The 20,267-nt window shown below is 42.4% G+C and overlaps 1 protein-coding gene across 1 annotated transcript in view; it reads left to right on the top strand.

The window, feature by feature from the left end:
- The window catches only part of SPECC1L (sperm antigen with calponin homology and coiled-coil domains 1 like), a 122,720-nt gene that overhangs the window by 71,318 nt on the left and 31,135 nt on the right, over window positions 1-20,267 (top strand). The window contains exons 10-13 of the mRNA XM_040619485.1: window positions 2,689-2,779; window positions 12,710-12,793; window positions 15,096-15,252; window positions 18,658-18,760. Of these exons, the coding sequence (XP_040475419.1) occupies window positions 2,689-2,779; window positions 12,710-12,793; window positions 15,096-15,252; window positions 18,658-18,760 (435 nt within the window). The remainder of the gene's footprint in view (window positions 1-2,688; window positions 2,780-12,709; window positions 12,794-15,095; window positions 15,253-18,657; window positions 18,761-20,267) is intronic.

A 20,267-nucleotide genomic window follows, 5' to 3' on the forward strand; every position in this document is an offset into this window, starting at 1 on the left:
ACTTCTGGCTCTGAGGGAGTGACAGGCTGGATTACTCTGCCACCCCAAGCAACTCGAAAGCTGTACAAATTATAGGAAGCAATTATATTCAGACATGTACAGCAGGCAGTATGAGACTGTGGTCCTTAAATAAAAGTCCTGCCGGGCCCACACTTTTCCTGTTGGGGGGTTCCAGATGGTGGTGCAGGGGGGATGAAGCCAGATGGAGGCAGGAAGAGGGAACCAGCTGGGTCTGAGGAGACACAGATCCGTGTTCAGGGAGATTGAGAGTGCTGGAATTTGCAGGGCAGAGGACCTGGGAGGAGGGAGCTACACAGAGGAAGGGCCTCTGCAAAGGCATCCCTGTGAGTTTTTGCCTCAATGCCAGTCTGCGCTGGCACAGGGTGAATCCCCACAAGGCTGAGTAAGAACAGTTTCCCAGGAAAGAAGAGTCACCGGGGAGCTGTCAGGTAAACGCTTCCCATAGTTCACACAGGGCAGGGAATCATTGGAGTTCCCACTGGCCACTGTGGAGAAATTTTGGAGTACTTGGAGCATTCCTTAGAGACCCCTGAGGGCCACACCCTGAAGTAGGACTGCATTGCAGCTCTTGAGTAAACACTGCTAGCCTTGCCCTCAAAAGAGCCAAGGAGATCCGTAAGTAACTGGGGTACTCAGCCTCTGAAGTGCTTCTTAGTGACTCTCACCTCCCAGAAGTCACGCTCTTGTGGAATCAGCTCCTCTTGAGTGTTGGCTGGACTTCATGACTCACTTCCGATGAATAGAGTATGGCAAGAGGGTGAGATGTCACAAGGTAAGGTTATAAAAGATTAGCTTCTGTCTTGAGGATTCCTCTTGCCCTCTCTTAGATCTAGTCACTCCAGTTGAACAATTGAAAATTGAAATACTTAGCAATACATTTAATAAAGTGTGCAAGATCTGTATAATGGAAAGTATAAAATATTGCTGAGAGAAACTGAAGAAGTAATAAACGGAGAGAGAGATTCATGGACCGGAAGACTCAATATTGTTATTGTCTTACAGCTGTCCCTCTCGTTGCTCTGTAGATTCAGCACGATCCCAGTGACAGTCCTGCATGCTATTTTGTAGAAATTGATAATATAATTTTAAATTTATGTGAAAATTCAAAGGACCCTGAATATCCAAAGCATCTGGGAGATTAAAAAAAAAGGAAACAAATTTGGAGGACTTATACTACCTGATTTCAGCACTTCGAGTAATCAAGACAGTGTGGTACTGACATAGTTTGTTTGTTTGTTTATTTGAAATCTTCATTAAGCTGATAAACTCCCCATCCCACAGATAGCCCGAGTACCAGCAGCTGCACCTACTGACATAAGTTTAAATGTAGACATTATATCAGTGGATTAGACAATCCAGAAATAGGTCAGCTGATTTTCAGCAGAGGTGCCAGGGTAATTCAGTGGGAGAGAGGTAGCCTTTCCAACAAAGGATTCTGGAACAGCTAAAATTTATATGGGAGAAAAATAACCACAACTGTTACCTCATGGCATTTATAAAAATTAAAATTGATTGTGGACCTACATGTGAAAGCTAAAACTACAAAACTTGTAGATGAAAACATTAGAGAAAATCATCCTCATCTTCAGGAAGGCCAAGATTTCTTATTTAGGACATAAAAAGAAGGAGCCATGAAAGAAAATTGATAAATTGGACATCAAAATTTGAAACTTCTGAGAGATATTAAGAAAATGAAAAATAAGTTACAGACTCAGGAGAATATAATCACAATACATTTATCTGTCAAAACACTTATATTCCAAGAAGACATCTTTGTCTTCTTGATTGAAGACAAACCAGTAAATAGTGACAAAAGATTTTTTAAAAGCCCCTTCCTTAGAGAAGATACACAAATGGCCAGTAAACACATGAAAAGATTTTCAACATCATTAGTCACTGGGAAGTAAAAATTAAATTCACAGTAAGATCCTGCTATGTACCCTTTAGGATGGCTAAAACTGAAAGACAGTCTCAGGTGTTGGTAAGGATGTGAAGAGGCTGAACCTCGCACGCTTCTGCTAGGAATATGAAATGAGTAGTTAGAGGTTCGCTAGATTAAAAAGGGCTGGAGGAAAAGCTGGGAAAATAAGCATGACAGAAAGGACAGTGCCGGTAAACACATGGTCTGTCTGGAAATGAATAGTTTGGTGGTATTTGAGCATTACACAGAGAAGGCAGGAGATGAAGCTGAGGAACTGAGAGGAAGTATTTGTGGCACATACTTGTGGCTGCACTCAGAGGGATGCGTGTATCCGGAGATGAGGAAGCCAGTGGCAGAGCCATTGTGGTGCTGCTGAATTAAGATGACAGGCTGTACTGGGGCTCTCGTAGTAGGAGCATGTCCACATTTCGCTGACGGGTGTGTAATAGTTAAGAATTCTCTTTAAACAAAACAATGTCCGTGTACTGGTTGTGATAGTATGCTGTAAGTGTTACCATTGGGGAAAACTGAGTAAGGGGCACAGGGGATATTTCTGTATGAATTTTTTAAATAGTATATTGATCACATTATATGCTATTAAGTGTGTGTGTGTTTTAGTCTTACTATAACAACATGGAAAGAATGATGGAGATTCATAACTAAGTATTCCTCTCTGCAGTGTTGACTTTTTGAGTTCCAGCTCTAGATTTATACTAACTTTGATGCTGTTTATGTTATGATTTCAGAGACATTCCATAAGTGGACCAATCTCTACATCCAAACCCCTGACGGCTCTGTCAGATAAGAGACCAAACTATGGGGAGATCCCTGTTCAAGGTATATCTCATATGGCACAGTATTTCACTTCGCTGTTCTTATTCTTCTGACTTTTTTGGCTAACTAAATTGTGATTTTCTTTGTTCTTGACATTATTTCAGCTGATCTGGTATACATCTTTATCAGAAGCTTACTAATAATATGTCATCTTTACAGATAGGGAGATTGTTAACAAATGCATCTTAGAAGACAGCTCTCTCAGCATTATGGAGAGCCCACACCATTACTAGGCATTTTGTTTACATAGTTCTTCATGGGGTATGTACTGTTACCTACATTTTATAGATACTAAAAATGAGGTTTCAGAAAGTTAAATAACTTAACACAGGTTAACAATGAACAGTAGACCTGGGCAGCCTGACTCCAAAGCTGATTCTTTTAACCTCTATGCTCTGTATTATTGTCCATAAGAGGAAACTGAGACTCTGAAACACGAGGTTGAGATGAGGCTTGTTCCTCCGTGCACTTTAAGGGGCTTGGCTGTTTTCACACAGCTTTTATGTTAGAGCCAGCACCAGAACACACGTCTCCTGACTCTCGAGGTCAGAGCTCCTTCTCTGACCCTCTACTGCCTCTTCCCGCACAGTGCTGAAGTGCACTGGAAAACGGTTTGCAGCACTGGGGCATGGTGCTGTGAAGTGCAGGCTTCATTTAGGGTAGGTGTGGACGTGCCCAGCCGGGATGCACGCCCTTCAGGAGCCCCATGCTCCTCTCAATTGGTGTAGGCCAATTGCCTCCAAGTGTTCCTCTGTACGTTCTCTCGGTTGTGGCAGCTAGCTCTTATGCATGTGACTACAGGGTTTCAGCAGGTGTGGGTTAAAGAATAAGCAGACTTGTGAGAATTAGTGCTGCAGACACCCAGAGGACGCTCTGTGGGCTCCGTGGGGCACCTGTGCAGGAGGTGTCCGGTTTGGCGGTGGGACTGGCCCTTTCCCTGCAAGTCGCAGGTATACCTCATATTGAGATGAGCTGCTTGTGCATGTACTTAGGGATAATGGAGCACAAGATGGTGCTGCTGTTACCTTCCCTGCACAAGGGCTGGCCTTCTACCCCTCCTTCTTGGCTCTAGTGCATTCGTCAGTCATGACTTTGAGGTCTTTTCTCCCCTCAGATTGTTAAAGAAAAAAATAGCGGAAGGTCTCAAGTCTGTCTTTACATTTTGACTGTGTTCCTACCCTTGCCTCCCAGATGGACCCACTAAGGATTATGTATGTGTAGGCTGTCAATGAGCAGTCTCTCTTCTGGGATGTTCATTTTGATTTCCATAACCCTCATTTTTGTGTCTTCTCCCTCCCTCCCTGCTGCTCCTCCATCTCCTGTGCTTGATCCCCCTTCCTGACCTATAAATGGTGGGGTACCTCCCAGCTCAGTTCCTGGGCCTCCCTTCTCTGTCTGTACTCACTCTGCTACTGTATTCTTTCTCATGGCTGTACTGTTGTTTGTCAAACTGGTATCTCCAGCCTGTTTCTCTGCTATAGACCCAGTTGCCTACTCGATAGCTCCATTTGGATGTCAAATAATCTCAGATGGAGTGCATCCAGGACAAGATTTCTGCATTTTCTAAACTTGTCCTACCTGTAATCTGTCTTCTCCATTTCAATTAATGGCAGTTTTATCCTCCAGAAACCTCAGAGTCATCCCTAACTCCCTTCTTTTTCTTAGACCCCACTTCTGCGAACTATTAGGTTTTTTTTTCCCATGATCAAATCAATTTTTTTTAAGTAGTCTCCATGCCCAGCGTGGAGCCCAACACAGGGCTTGAACTCATGACCCTGAGGTCAGGACTTGAGCTGAGATCAAGAGTCTGATGCTTAACCGACTGAGTCACCCAGACGCCCCAATCAAATCAATATTTAATTGAAGTATAAATGACATATAACCTTATATTAGTTTCAGGCATTCATGTTTTTGTACATGTTGCAAAATGATCACCACAAGTCTAGTTACCATCTGTCACCATACAAAGTTACAGAACTGTTTCGTTCTTCAGGAAACTCCATTGGCTCTACATCCAGAGCTGGAGCATTGCTCTTCCCTCTGCCACCACCTCCTTGGTCAAGCCACCATCCTCTCTCACCTGGGTTCTGACAAAAGATTCCTAATCCTCCCTCACAATCTGTTCTTTTTTTTTTTTTTTTTTTTTTTTTAAGATTTTTAAAAATTTATTTGACAGAGAGACAGCCAGCAAGAGAGGGAACACAAACAGGGGTAGTGAGAGAGGAAGAAGCAGGCTCCCAGTGGAGGAGCCTGATGCGGGGCTCGATCCCAGAACGCCGGGATCACGCCCTGAGCCCAAGGCAGACACTTAACGACTGAGCCACCCAGGCGCCCCAACCTCACAATCTATTCTGAACCCTACAGCCAGCCTAATCCTGAAAAATATAAATTTAAACACTTCATTCTATTCAAAACCTTCCCCCAGCTCCCCATTTCTCTCAGAATAAAAGCTAGAGTTCTCTTAGTGGCCTCCAGGCCCTCCCAGCGTGGCCTTGTTGCGTCTCTGGCCTAACCATGTTTCTCTTTTGGTCACTCTGCCCAGCCACACGGGTTTCCTTGTGCTCCCTGGGCCACGCCGGCATACTCCCAACCGTGGAGCCTTGCCCTGGCACTTCCTCTGCCAAGCGCTCTGCCACATGTCCACACGGCTCCCTTGGGCCCTCCTTCGAGGCTTTGCTCTGGGCTCCCCTTAGCTGGTGAGTGCCATGTTTAAAATTTAAACCGCACGCTCCTCCACACGCCCCTTTCCCGAACCCCGAACCCCTTTAAAAAACTCTAAGTACTTAGCCCTTCAGACATACTGCATAGTTCTTGTCTATAACTTTTACTGTCTGCCTCCCTAGACCGAGAGGTCCGTGAATTCAGGGATTCATGTCTGTCTGGTTCACTGTGGTATCTCAGCCTCTGTTATACTGGGCTCTTGATAATACATGTGAGATGAGTGAATGAAGTGCAAGTTAAAGCATGTAAAAAGCGCTTAGCACAGATCTTAGCCCACAGTAAATGCTGTTAGATTTTGTTACGGTTAGCGTGTGAAGTTCTTAGTAGCACAAGTGGCTGAGAAGGATGGCTCTTTATTGTCTGAGTGCAAGATTTTAGTTTGTCACAAGGCCGCCAGGGTCTGCGGGATTTTTCTTAGCTGCCTACAAGTGGTTGTGAGAAAGTATCACTACACATTATATTTTGGGCACGTTAAGGGTGCAGGCCCCAAGGGCAGAGATGGAAGCCAAGGGTTCAGGAGCATTGCCATTCAGCTGCCTGTTGCATCTGCCCCCGTTCTGTCAATAAAGTCAACCTTTTGATCCAAGTACAGTTGGAACCAGGAGCCAGGATGCCACAGCCTTTGAGAATATGTATAACACTGGGCTGTGACAGCCCTGTGGGAGTGACCTCATCTGGAGAGCCTTGAGGTCATCCTTGGACACCAGAGAAAACTGAGTCCCCAGGACCCTGTTGGCCTTGGAAGAAGGTGGGGATGCCGCATGCTCCAGTGAGAAATGACTTAGGGCCTTCTAAAACTCCTGAGGCCATGCTAAAGCTGACCCTTGGAGCCTTCTCCCCTTTGAGCAACTACCTTCCAGACTCTTCATCAGCTTACAGCAGGACAGGGTTTACTGGGGAAAGCCAGCACCAATAGCGTTTCTCGAATTTACCTATTAATAAGACTTACCTGAGTCATTTCATGAAATAGGGAATCCTGGGCCTTACCTCAGGTCTACTGCCATGGACTCTCTAGGAAAGGGAGCTTGGAAACTTCATTTTCACAGGCACCCCAAGTAATTCTTAGGAAAGGACAAATTCAGGAAATTGGGCAACGAATTTAATTTTTCCTATTACCTTGGCTTTTGTGGGTACAGAACGGGGGTGTTGAAGATCTGTGGGCCAAGGTTATTGACACAGAATAAATGTGTTAAATGTCTCTGGGGCTCTGCTGAATTAAACCTTTCCCTGGCTTTCCTCATTTTATTATCTGGTAATATTTCAAAGGATATGGCTATTGAGGGTATGGTCCGTGTGTGTTAATGATGGTCTACGTCTCCGCTTCAGTCCGTTATAATGCCTTCATGGGGCTTAGCTGAAGAGGGCAAATACAGGAGAGAGCAGGAAACATACTTAGGTGAATTTTTATCTGAGAATTTGTTGACAGTGTGATCTTTTATTTTAAACAGTCATTAGAGAAAGAAACAACTTATAAAACTAAAAACAACCAAGTGATTCTTGGTCATAAAAAGCCACCATGGTTATCTAAACTGTGATAAGAGAGTAGGATTTCCAGGCTCTCTCTTGAAATGCTTTTCTTCCTTGATTGTTTCTTTTATCGTGGCATAAATCAAAGAATAGTCTATAATTTTCATTTTGAAAGTTTCAGTGGCTTCATTACTGAAACTTTCAAAGATGCTCCTTCCTGTTCCACACTTACATTGGAGAATTTGATGTTTTTCCAGTTAGATACATTATAATAGGCATGGGGTTTTTATTCTATTTTAGCATCATGCTTACATGTCAGTTGCAGGAAAATAGAGCAGAGAAATCTTACTATAAATGGACTAATCAAATGCTCTTTTGTTGGTATTGTTGGTTTAGGGTCATGATTGTGTCACTTCAGTGACTCTTTGTAGCTAGGATGTGAATTAGCACTTATGGCCTAATAAGCAGGAAAGGATAGATCTGCTAACTAGGTACATGGACAGGTGGTTGAAAAGGTCTTTACTGACCGCACTTGCACAGTGTGATTTTTACAAGGTCCAGAGTGTTAAGCAAAGACCTCAGCTGGATGTTGCAGATCGTTGGGGAGCCTGTGTTTTTGACCCATATCAGGGTGATCTCATAAGTTCCCTATCTGTGTCATGGCTCAGACATTTGGTATCTGAGAAAGTTGATTAATCCAAGTGTATTTACGTTCTGTAAAGAAATTCATACTCTTGGGGTACCTGGGTGGCTCAGGTTAAGCGTGTGCCTTCGGCTCAGGTCATGATCTCAGGGTCCTGGGATCGAGCCCCGCATCAGTGCATTGGACTCCCTGGGGAGTCCACTTCTCCTTCTCCCTCTACCCCCCCAACTCGTTCTCTCTCTCTCTCTCAAATAATAAAATCTTAAGGAATTAATACTCTTTTTTTTTTTTTTTAAGATTTTGTTTTTTATTTATTCGACAGAGATAGAGACAGCCAGCGAGAGAGGGAACACAAGCAGGGGGAGTGGGAGAGGAAGAAGCAGGCTCACAGCGGAGGAGCCTGATGTGGGGCTCGATCCCAGAACGCCGGGATCACGCCCTGAGCCGAAGGCAGACGCCCAACCACCGTGCCACCCAGGCGCCCCCCGAGAAATTAATACTCTTATCATCTGTCTGAATTGTGTTACTTGAGGTTATAGATGTAAAAAGTTTTAAAAACACAGTATTTTGAAGACATTGATTTATGTTAAGGGTACATATAGTAAATGTATACAGAGGAAGTTTTACTAGAAAGCCCAATCTTTGTTAAAAGTTATATAGTCTCTTAAGTTAAATAAAAGAAAAAGAGCTTTCTTTTAAAAAAAAAAATTTATTTACTTGAGCGAGAGAGCACGAGTGGGGTGGGGGAGGCAGAGGGAGAAGCAGACTCCCCGCCTGAGCAGGGAGCCTGACCTCAGGACCCTGAGATCATGACCTGAGCCGAAGGCAGATGCTTAACCGACTGAGCCACCCAGGCGCCCTGAAAAAGAGCTTTCTATTTAAAAGTTTCACAGCAATTTTTATTTTCCAGAGGGTAGATCTCAGTCAGATTTCAGCTCAGCCCTAGATCCCACCTTAGTGGGGAAATTCCTAGGAGAAATTCAGATAGAAATCCTACCTTCTTGTATTTATAGTCTGGTGAATAGCTATTTACTTCTAACCTTTCCCCACCCTCAACCCTTTCCTTCTTTTCTCTGTGGTTCTTGGTATTTGTCTTGATAAACCAGAGTATCTAGGCTCCTATTTTTCCCCCCAACATATTATTACAGGAAATTTCAAACATACAGAAAAGTTGAAAGAAATTGTGTGGTGGATAGCCACATCTCACTGTCTAGATTCTTCAGCACTTTGCTGTGTTTGCGTTTTCATGTTTATCCATCCCTCTACCCTTCCTTCAGTCCATCTTATTTTTTAAATGCTTCCCAAGGTAACTTGCAGTTGGTACATCCTAGCATGCATTGAAATATTTATTTAAGGTGCTCTGTCTTTAAACTCCATCTAACCTCTTTTCCTTCAGTTGAAAAACCTGTTCAGTTATTTTGTCCTTAATTTTGGCTCCTTGGAATCCGTGCTTGTGGTTTTCAGAGGTCAGTGAGAGATTTGGGCAGAGTCTATATACAGAATTTGTGATTCTTTCCGTTATTTCTCCTACTTCCTCCCTTTTCAGCAGCTTTGGTGGTCCTGAGATCTGTCTTCTGCTTCTTCAAGGCAGTAAAGCTGTGGGTTTTCTACGAGCTGTCTTGTATGGCCTCACCTGGGGCCTGCACTCATGCCTATAGCTGTAAACTGGGAAACTTGCCCCATGCTCTTTCATTCTTTCCACGTGTTTACTCCTTTCATTTTCTGCCTGCTTTTGGATTCTCTTCAGTGCCTTTAAGTGGTTGAGTTTCATATTTTTTCAGATTTTATACTCATTTTGGCAGGAGCATCATCCATTTGGAACTACTCTCTGAACAAAAGTTGGCTATTTAGGCTCCTATTTTAAAACTCACTGTTTTGCCTGTAAATTTGTTTTGGGAAACAAGAAAGGGACAACTGCCTGTACCTGTTTATTTCTGTGATTTCTAGAATAAGAGAATTAAGTAGCAGACCTAGTATGCTCCTGTTATCGCTGCCTGTCATTGGACGTGAATAGAACATCTCTGTGTAGGTTTTTCCCTTCCCCTGAGCCCTGGATCTCATCCCCTTGGGCTGTCACAGATGCTGTTAGCCCCTTCTCCCACATCTTCAGCTTTACCCTGTCTTTTGACTCCCTTCCACTGTCATTTAAAAATGCTCACATCTTGGGGTGCCTGGGTGGCTCATTCAGTTAAGTGCCTTCATTGGCTCCCCATTGCCAGCAAGGTACAGTCCAAACTCCTTAATTTGGCCTGTTTTGCCTGCATGCTTTCTCTTGCCTGTTCTGACCCTCCCAGCCTGCCTTTGCCACCTCATCTGCTCCTCTTTTCCCCCGTCCTCTGAACATCGCTGCCCTGGAGTTGTTCTGGTGTGTGCCGAGCACTCAGCTGGGAATACTGTCTCCCCTCCAACCTCTCCTTTGCCTGTGTAAAAGCTATTAATTACCCTTCTCATCTGAACTGAGATGTCATTTCCTGAGGAGGCTTTTCCGGACCTCCCCTCAAGAGCAGGTCACATCCCCTGTTGTGTTCCCAGAGCCTCCACATACTTGTTCTTTCCTAGCATCCTTCACTTGTAATGATTTTTTTTTTTTTAATGTCTGGCTTCTGCTCTAGATTCTGAGTTCTGTAAGAGTAAACTTCTTGCCTCCTTTCTTCCTGTCTCTGACCTTCTCACCAAGCTCAGTACCTAGGAGTAGTAGACACCCAAATGATTTTTGTTTAACAAATGGATTAAAGACAAGACCAACTCCATATAGCAATAGAATAGACTATTACTGTAAAATATAATCTCTCGTGCTGCCACATTCGACTGTACTACACTAATCTTATTTGCTGAAGAGCGATAAACGGACAGTTTGACATGCAGACGGACTCCAGCGGCTGACAGCAGTAGTAAATGGACATGCTCACACTGAGACAAGTGCCTCTGAGTGAGCTCGAATCTCACAGTGAAAACACTTCATGGAATGGCAGCAGACTGTGTTGTGCCCGTTGAAGCTGATCACAAATAATTTTGAAAAGAATAATCTTATTGAGGCCCTCAGTACAATTTTGTACATTTTCAAAAAGCAAGTATTGGTTTGTGGTCAGGGACCACCTGCGGAATAGAGACAGATCCTTAAACATACAGTAAGGAAAGACGTAACCGGGGTTGAGCCAAGGAATCAGCAGATGTCATGAACTTTGTTTCAGTCGTGTGCCTATAGTGTGCACTGTGAAAGAGAAAGAAGGAAGGTAATTTAGTAACACTTTCCCTGTTAGGGAATGACAAGGGCTTATTGACTTAGCCTACATGCTCCTTGGTTGGATTCATTTGTCTGTACAAGCTTTGTTTTCACTTTCTTCATTTGCTGTGTTCTTTGGGAGATTAAGATTTTAGGGAAACGACTAGTTGCATAATTGTAAAATGGAAATTTTGATTAAATTTAAAATGTTGATTTCTGTTTCCTACTATTTCCGTGTTCTACTAAGTTTGTTTTGTCTGTCAGACTTTGTGCATAATATGCTCTTCCTGTCAGGATGAATGCCAACTGCGGACAGGGTTCAGAATTCTGATGGGCGCTTGCTTGTGGGCTCTTCACATAGAGGTGATGTTTGTTCAGGTTTGGAAAGATGTAGTGACTCTAGTCTGTGTAAGTCCTGTCTTCGTTAAGAAAGTAAGTTCATCCTTCCCAAAGTTGTATGCAGTTACAACCAAATGTTCTTCACACACTTAGAAAATAGGTTTTGCAATAATAGGTGCACTATCCTTGAAAGGTGTCATATGCCATTACTTTTGACATCATGATATTCTGAGAGGAACTATTTTTTTAACTGGCAGTTCTTAAAAGGAAGTGGTGAATGATCTGTTAAAATATGTTTGCTGTGGGGCCATTCTTGGACAGTGAAGCCAATAGTCTTCAGTGAGTTTAAGAGGTGGTGTTTTCCCTCATGCTAATCACACATCTTTAGCACATGGCAACCAGGCAGAACACATCTAGTCTGTCTGTCCTGGTGCTTGTTGTCCTGGCCTGATGACAGCCTTGTCAGGCTTGTAGCCTGAGGGAGGAAGTGTGCTGGTCTGTTTGGGGCTGCCATTGCAGGGGGGTGGGGGAGGACAGGTCCTGAGGAAGTGATGTTGAAGCTGGACCCGAAGGATGATGAAGGTAGCCAGGCTGCCGCTGGAATGGAGGAGGAGAACAGGAGGTGGGGGAGCAGCTTGTGCCAATGTTTGAGGAACTCCAGAAACTGCCAAGGCAGCTCGTGTGTAGAGAGCAAGGGAGGGGTGGAAGAGAGCGTGGCTGCAAGCTGGACAGTATAGGCAGTACCTGTCTGCATCCTTCCCACACTCTTAGAAATGTCTGGTGCTTCCTTGTTGCTCTCAGACTCAAGTCCGCATACCAGGTAACGAAGGCTCTTGTTGGTCACGATCAGCCTCATCTTCCCTTCAAAGCCTCTTTTCCTGCTGGTCTGATTTCCATATGCCCTGTGTTGAGGCCACACTGTTTTGTAATTCGAATATCCTTATACCTTTGTTCTCGTTGTTTCTGGCCAACATACTGTTCCCACTTCTCTTCTCTACTAGTAAAGCCCACCTTAATGTCATTGAAGACCTCCCTGCTGCCTGAAATGAAAGTGAATGGCTTCTCACTCTGTGGTTTGATGATACTTCATCATTCTTATTGTAATTGTCCAATCCTCATTGTCTCTGGTTGTGTACATGTATGGCTTCCTCACTATTTGGTAGGAACATAAGGACGAGGCTTTGATTTAGTGTGTACTTCTAGACCGACATAGGGGATATTTGAATTTTGGTTGAATTGCGTCAAAGAGGTAAGTAGCAGTGGGTGATTTAGAAGCATTCATCTGTGTCAAATCTTATCCCTAGAAATCAAACATTGAGTGAAATGTTTTCCCGCATTTCTTGTCTACAGAAGCTCTTTTGTAGATGTGGGCTCCTCGGGGAATTATTAGAGTGCCCTGGGCTGAGAAAGAAGGATGAGCCTGGGGGCGGGGTGCGGGGGGTTGGGGGAGAAGAAGGGGCGAGCTCACCTTCCTGCTACCTTTGTGACTTCAAAGTTTGGTGTCTGATGTCTTTATTTTGACCCTTCCCATTTTATGCAGAGCATCTTTTAAGAACATCTTCAACCAGCCGACCCGCCTCTCTGCCCAGAGTTCCTGCCATGGAAAGTGCCAAGACCATCTCAGGTGATGACTTTTTATCTGGAATTTCCTTTAGAAAAGGAAGTTGTAGTAATGGTACTAAATGCTTTCTCTTTAGACTTGTTTAACTTTTCTTGCCTCTTTGGCTCTTGAGTTGATTATTTTTCTTTCTTTTTTTTTTTAAGATTTATTTATTTTTATTTTAGAGAGAGAATGCATGAGCAGGGGGTGGAGAGGGTCAGAGAGAGAGAAACTCAAGCAGACTACCCACCGAGCGAGGAGCCTGAAGTGGGGCTCAGTCTCAGTACCCTGAGATCATGAGCTGAGCTGAAATCAAGAGTCAGACGCTTAACCGACTGAGCCACCCAGGTGCCCCTTGAGTTGATTATTTTTCACTCTGAATTTCTCCTGTTGTATCTTCCAGATTCTATACAAATCACATTTCATGACTGTGATTTTAAAATAAAACAGGGGCACCTGGGCAGCTTAGTTGGTAAACATCTGCCTTTGGCTCAGGTCATGATCCCAAGGTCCTGGGATCAAGCCCCATGTTGGGCTCCCTGCTCATGAAGAGATTGCTTCTCCCTCTCCCTCTGCAGCTCCCCCTGCTTGTGCTTTCCCCCTCTCTCTCAAATAAATAAACAAAATCTTGAAAAAAAAAAAATAAACTCTCAAAGCTCGATCATTCCATTTATTTAATAAATATTTATGAAGGGCCTAGAGTGGGTTAGATGTTGTGCCAAAAATATAGCTTGATACAAAGTTAGTATAGCTGTGAAAGATTAGGATATCCATCGCAAGGTATGTTGTGACTGTTATTTCAGAGCACACCAGAAATTCTCCGGAAGCCAGATTTTTCCAGTATGATAAAGCCATCCTACAATGATGAATTTGACAGGCTTCCCTTGTCTCCTAGGGCTCCCTCCAGTTTATCAGTTGCTCACATTCTTTTCCCTTTGTGGCCCTTATTTACCCTTTATAACTGAACTAGAAATTAGACCAGGTAAGGAGAATTCCTGTAACACTGCCGCATACAGTTAACCTTACACTTGTACGGGGATTTAAGTTAGTACAGTTTTTAGACGTCATAGCCAGGTCTTTATGGTAGTGGGAAGTCCAGCCAAAATTACCATCTCAGAGCCTTTTCTTCTCACAGAGTCCTTCTGATTCTTTCTCAGTTTCCTCTATTTTATATAAAATGATGAAAGGTGTTCTCAGCCAGCTTTGTAGCACATCACTTAAACTGTTGATTTAAGGTATACGAAGATCTGACATTGGAAGAAAAAACAAGAATGATTATAAAATTATGTCAGAAATATGTATAAATACATCATTCTAATGTAATAGGAGAAAGCATCTCTCTCCTCTGGATCTTTACAGACATCACTTTACTAATGCAGCATTATGTTCTGCTTGTGGCTATCCTAAAATCTCCAAGAACATTTTAGTCAATAAAAGTGGGGGGGCCATTTCAGTCATCAGGGAAGAATTACTGATGTACAGCATTGATTACAGCCAGCTCAGGGCACCTGCACATCCAGCATCTTCTGATGTGAGAGCGTGTGTGTCCGAGATCAGGACTTTTGGCCCATATCTCCCCTCTCCCCACACTCAGTCCAGGGCCATGAGCATCTGTGCCTAGTCAGTGCCTCCTTGCTAGAAAGTAGCTTTTGTTGTGGCTTTGTTACCAACGGCTGAAGCACTTAGCGTTTCTCAGAAGTTTCTGTAGTTCTGACAAGGTGTGATGTCTTACTGTGCTAGCCTTTCAAAATAGAACTTTCCTGATTGCTCTGTCTCCCAGTAGTTGACTTGACACCTTTTGGTTTTCTGTTTGTCTCACTGGTTTATGTTTTAGGAAACATGGCCTGACCCAGAATTAAGTGTGGCCCTGTAATGAAGTATCTTTCCTTTCTTTCCTTTTAATGGTATCTTGGCTAAGTTGAGCAGGGTTGTGTTTATTTTAGTTAAGAACGAGTAGTTGCCAGGTATTGCTTTAATTAGCCTTTGGTTTTCATTGTATTTGTGATTAAACAAACATTTCTGGAATACTCACTGTGTGCTAGGTAGGTTCTGTGAGTGTTAGTGGGGATGGATAAGACACACTCCCACCTTCAGGGAATATGGGGTTCAGTGCATATCTCATCTGCTGTACCTTTTTTACAGTTTTCTTAGTGAAAGAAATAAATCCTTTCAAGTTACCAGCTAAAGAAAATGTTAGTTTTTCCTCCTAAATGGAAATTTTTGCTCTTTCTGGAACCTGCTGAAAAAAATAACTCAACTTAAAAGTGTTTTATAAATGTTTTTCTGCATTTATATGAAACACATAATGACTATTTCTCACAATCAGTGTCTCGACGAAGTAGTGAAGAGATGAAACGAGACATCTCTGCACCTGAGGGAGCATCGCCAGCCTCTCTCATGGCTATGGGAACCACGTCTCCACAGCTTTCCCTGTCCTCCTCTCCCACGGCATCCGTCACCCCCACTACCCGAAGTCGGATAAGGTAGAGAACAGTTAACGCTGATGCATTTCATGCGTGCCTCTCCTGGCCTTTGGAGATTGGTGATCAGGTTGTAAAAGCATGGCAGTCGAGCACTGGTGTTTTTCTTTGTGTCTTATTAAGTGTTTTCTCATCTCTTCTGGGCCCAGACTTGGGTAAGATGGTATAATAAAAAGCAAGGCAACGTGAAAGAGACGGTTCCTTTTCCCAAAAGTAAGCATGGAATTGGAATACTGGGCACGGGTGGAGGGTTAGGGAAGGCTTCTGAGAGGGTTGGCGTCTGGGTGGGGAGAGTAGACTGGCATTGTTGGCAAGGTCAGTGACATGAGCCAGTGTACGGAAGGGTGAGTAACTGCGGGTTGGGGGAGCTGTGGGTAGATGGTACTGCACATGCACAGAGGATGGGTACAGAAGGCCAGAGGAAGGTGTAGACCTACCACATCCAGGGACCGTGGAAGAAAAGATTGACAGTAGGGTGTGGCTAGGCATGGAACCTCTTTATAGTCCAATTGAATCACTTGGCTGTGGTTGGTAGCTATAAAGTGGGGTAAGTAAATCAATGTAAGAAGGTGATTCGAGGATTCTTCTGTTGTGGACAAAAGTGGGGGAACACAACTAAAATGACATTATGATGTTTCCGGGACAAAGATACCAAGCCCGGATCAGAATGATAGCAGTGGAAATGGTGAAGGGAGGTTTGGACTCAGGAGGCTTTTCAAAGGAAAAGATGATTGATTCTTGGCAACAGATATCTAGAAAAGGAATGAAAGAAGGAGGGCTACCAAAGGGGACTCTGATTATTTTAGATGGAAGCTGAGAACATGATGCCACGTTGATACCTGATAAGCAATACCTGAAAATGGAGTACTGTATTTTATTCATATTCCTCTTATGTCAGAAGCCATTTGGGACTAAGAAGGAGTTATCATTTACAGAATAAAAACAGATGTCAGAAATGAAGCATACATTGTCTATAGGGATGAGGGAAAGTGTCGAGGTGTATTGAGAAGAATTGAAGGAGGGACAGAACTTTAGCTTTATATTGACTTATAGGTTTGAGGATAAAATGGAATAGTTGGCCTCTCAAACTCAAATTATATCCTTGCATTTAAAGCCCTGCCTCTAGTTAGGGGCCCTGCCTCTTAGAATAGTGGTCCCATAAACAGTGTGCCATCAGACCAAGTAGGGGTGCAGTGGTGAGGGTAGCTCTCGCTCTGGCCAGGCTGATGCAGGGAGAGCACTGTCCATGCTTGTCTCCATCCTGGGTAGTAGGCTACCTGCAGTGTGCCTGTGGGAAAGGTACCCCACCCACTCTTCCTGGCTTCCCTACTCAGAAGCTGTCATTTTCAACAAGGCGCTCCTGGGAAGTGTCCTCCTCTTACAATGAACAAGTTATGAGAGATGACCCTCCAGCTCTGGAAGGATCTTTTTTTGCAGCTTCCCATTGTAGTCCATAGAATTGCTCTTCTTTGATACTTTTTAAGCTGTTTCTAGAAACAAACAGACCTGGTGTGAACCAGAATAAACTTTTCACGTTGATTATAGTTGTTTTATTTTGAACATGATGGAGGTTAATTTATTTATTTTTTTATTTTTTGGCTTTTTTGTGTTCATTCACATATCTTAACTTTATCTTCATTCTCTTTTCCTGTGTTCGGTAGTATCATAACACACTTCTTTGAACTTTTTAAACCAGAGCAGGAGTCTGGTGGGCTGGCATGCAAGCGTAAATGTATATTTCTTTAAGGCAGCAAATTTCACAGCTTGTTGGAAAGTTTTGTATTTTACTTCCGGTTCTAAGATAAATCAAACCGGTCCTGCTTCAGTGCACCTCTCAGTTGTTAAAGCTTCCATTCTAAAATGTATACTCTTTTACTTCCTAACATATCTTGAAGGGTGAATACAGACAGAATCAATACACTGAAGAATACTAAGCCACTTGTAACATAATAACCTTTAGGACACTTATTGGACTAAGTTTACGGGGTGTGGGGTAGAATCTCTGCTTTATTTATAAAGTAATCACTAAAAACTAGACCAGGCTTTCAAGGGTATACCACTTGTGAGGGAGCAGGTTATTTTAGATGTACTCTCACTCCAGGGAGTCCTAAAGTAGTTACTAAAAGAAAAGATTTGGTCCAGGATAAGTAGGGTTGTATGCCTCCCTTGTGTCAACACCAGAGTGATCCCAAAATCTTTTTTTGATTCATTGCCTCCTCTAGAGCAGGATATTTGTTCTGCCTCCAAGGAAATTGACAGTGCCCAAAACTACCCTACCTATATTTTTAAGAAATGAGTTATAAATAGCCATTGTTGGATTTTTTTCTTTCTTCCTTTCCTTTCATTTCCTTTCGTTTCGTTTCCTTTCCTCTCCTCTCATCTCCTCTCCTCTGTCTCCCTCCCTCCCTCTCTCTCTCTCTTTTCCTTCCTTCCTTCCTTCCTTCCTTCCTTCCTTCCTTCCTTCCTTCCTTCCTCCTTTCCTCTTCTCTTCTCTTCTCTTTTCTTTTCTTTTCTTTTCTTTTCTTTTCTTTTCTTTTCTTTTCTTTTCTTTTCTTTTCTTTCTTCTTCTGTGGCATACCTATGTTATAGTAAACTCTGAAGTTCCTCGATGGAGCAGGGACCCTGTGTTGTTCACTACTCATTGCCCAGCACTTGCACACTACCTGGCAAAGTGGTGTATAAGGAGGTTTTGAACAAGTGAGTAAATTTACAGAAAAATCCCATTTTTCTACGCAAGATAAAATTCTAATTAGGTAGAGTCAATAAAGAGCAGTATAACGTAGCCGTAAACACATTTGAGATATTTTATGGATGTTTGTTGCCATCTGTTGTGTTATCTGCTTCCCCCAGTTCTAAGCACCTTGAAGGTAGGAACCATGCCTTATAATCCTTCACCTTGCATAATCTTGCCCTTTGTATTTACAGTAAGTAATTTGTTTTTAAGAAAGAGGAAATGATTGAGGACATAAAAGGTTGGAAACAAAAATGAGTAAAATAAAACTAAAGCATAAAGATTACAGAAGGGTAAGATATTGGGTGAAAGGCAGCCGTGACAGCTTTCAGATGCTGCCAGTTATTTTTGTCCCCCTTCTGAGTGTTCTGGAGTGCATTCCATTAATTGTGAATGCACACTGTACTGAATCTTTGCCAGTTTCCATGTGGATAATAGAGTTCCTCCCTTCAGACAGCAGAAACCCCCAACAGTGGTGGGTCTGTGAGGGCCCTGTAAAAACTGAGAAGTAAAATCAAATGAGTGAAACGATACATCTTGCCAATAGATGTCTTAGTGTGTGCAATTATCCTATTCGAAAACGCAGCGGACACTGTTCTCTTCTTGCTGGGATTTCTGGTTTATAATGGAGCTCAAATAAAAAATATTTTAACTTTGGGTTCCTTGTTCTCACTTAGGGAAGAAAGGAAGGACCCTCTGTCAGCATTGGCAAGAGAATATGGAGGTTCAAAGAGGAATGCCTTGCTGAAGTGGTGTCAGAAGAAAACAGAAGGCTACCAGGTAATCAATGATGTGATTCCTCCGTTCCACATGAGCAGTGGCCACACCAGGTGCTGGAGTGTCAGAGCTTGCTACATATCTCACATTAAGATGGGGAATCCCGTGCTGAATTTTAAGAGCACATTCAGCACAAAGTCTATCCCAAACTCGGCTGGGTGTCACTTGGACAGCATCGGTTTTTACCTTCCAGAGTGGCTGATTTTTGCAGCACTTTTATTCAGCTGTTCTAACACTTTCTTCATTAAGTCCTGTTAACTGCCTTCATTGAGGTCTCATCTGGACTAAGAGTAAAAATATATTTATTTTGCTTTAAATTAATATTTTCATTAATGGTTAAAATGATAAATTTTGTTATATATTTTATGTGTATTTTACTGCAATAAAAAATTACTTAGCAAAAAAAATAAAAGTAGAGCCCCGCATCAGGCTCCTCCACTGGGAGCCTGCTTCTTCTTCTCCCACTCCCCCTGCTTGTGTTCTCTGTCTCTCTGTCAAATAAATAAAATCTTTTAAAAATTTTTAAAAAATAAATGAAAATGAAAGTAAATGATCGAGATATAAGTAAATAGAAAATCAGCAAGGACATATAAGACTTGAACTTGATACTAGATACTATATGTGGGTGTGTATATATGTATGTATGTATATATGTGTTTGTGTGTGTGTATACATATATATATATACGCATATACATAACATATATATATATATAACTGGACCTACCCAACCACAGCAGAATCAAAGATTCTTCTCAGGTGCACATAGAACATTACAAGATAGGGTATATGTTGGGTCATAAAATTTCTCAGTAAATTTGAACAAAGATTGAGATTATATTGAGTATCTTTTCTGGAATGAAATTAGAAATGTATAACAGAAGGAAAAATTCACAACTAAGTGGAAATTAAACACAGTTAAATTCTAAATAACCAGTGGGCCAAAGAATAAATCACAAGGGGAATTAGAAAATAAGGAGAGTGAAAGTGAAACACAACGTACTGAAACTTATAGGTGTTGAGAGCAGCTCTCTGAGAGAAGTTTATAGCCATAAACACCTACCTTTAAAAAGAAAAATCTCAAATCAGTAACCTGACCTTTCACTTTAAGAAAGTAGAAAAAGAAGAGTAAAGTAAACCAAAGCAATCAGAAGGAAAGAAATAAAGATTAGAGCGTGCAAAACAGTAGAAAAGATTAATGAAACCAAAAGCTGGTTCTCTGAAAAGATCTACAAATTGACAAACCTTTAGCTAGATGGACAAAGGAAAAAAGAGAGCAGACTGAAAATCAGGAATAAAAGAGGGGACATTCCTAGTGACCTCACAGAAATAAGGAATACTTATTTACTTAGTAAATAGTAATAATAATAATAAATAATAGGAATACTTAAAAGGAAATACTATGACTAGCCGTATACTGACATATTGGATAATGTAGATGTAAAAAGACAAATCCTTAGAAATCCACTATCAAAAATTGCTCTAGAAGGGGGCACCTGGGTGGCTCAGTC

Source organism: Ursus maritimus, unplaced genomic scaffold (assembly GCF_017311325.1).
Source record: "Ursus maritimus isolate PB19 unplaced genomic scaffold, ASM1731132v1 scaffold_33, whole genome shotgun sequence".
Classification (NCBI taxonomy): Eukaryota; Metazoa; Chordata; class Mammalia; order Carnivora; family Ursidae; genus Ursus; species Ursus maritimus.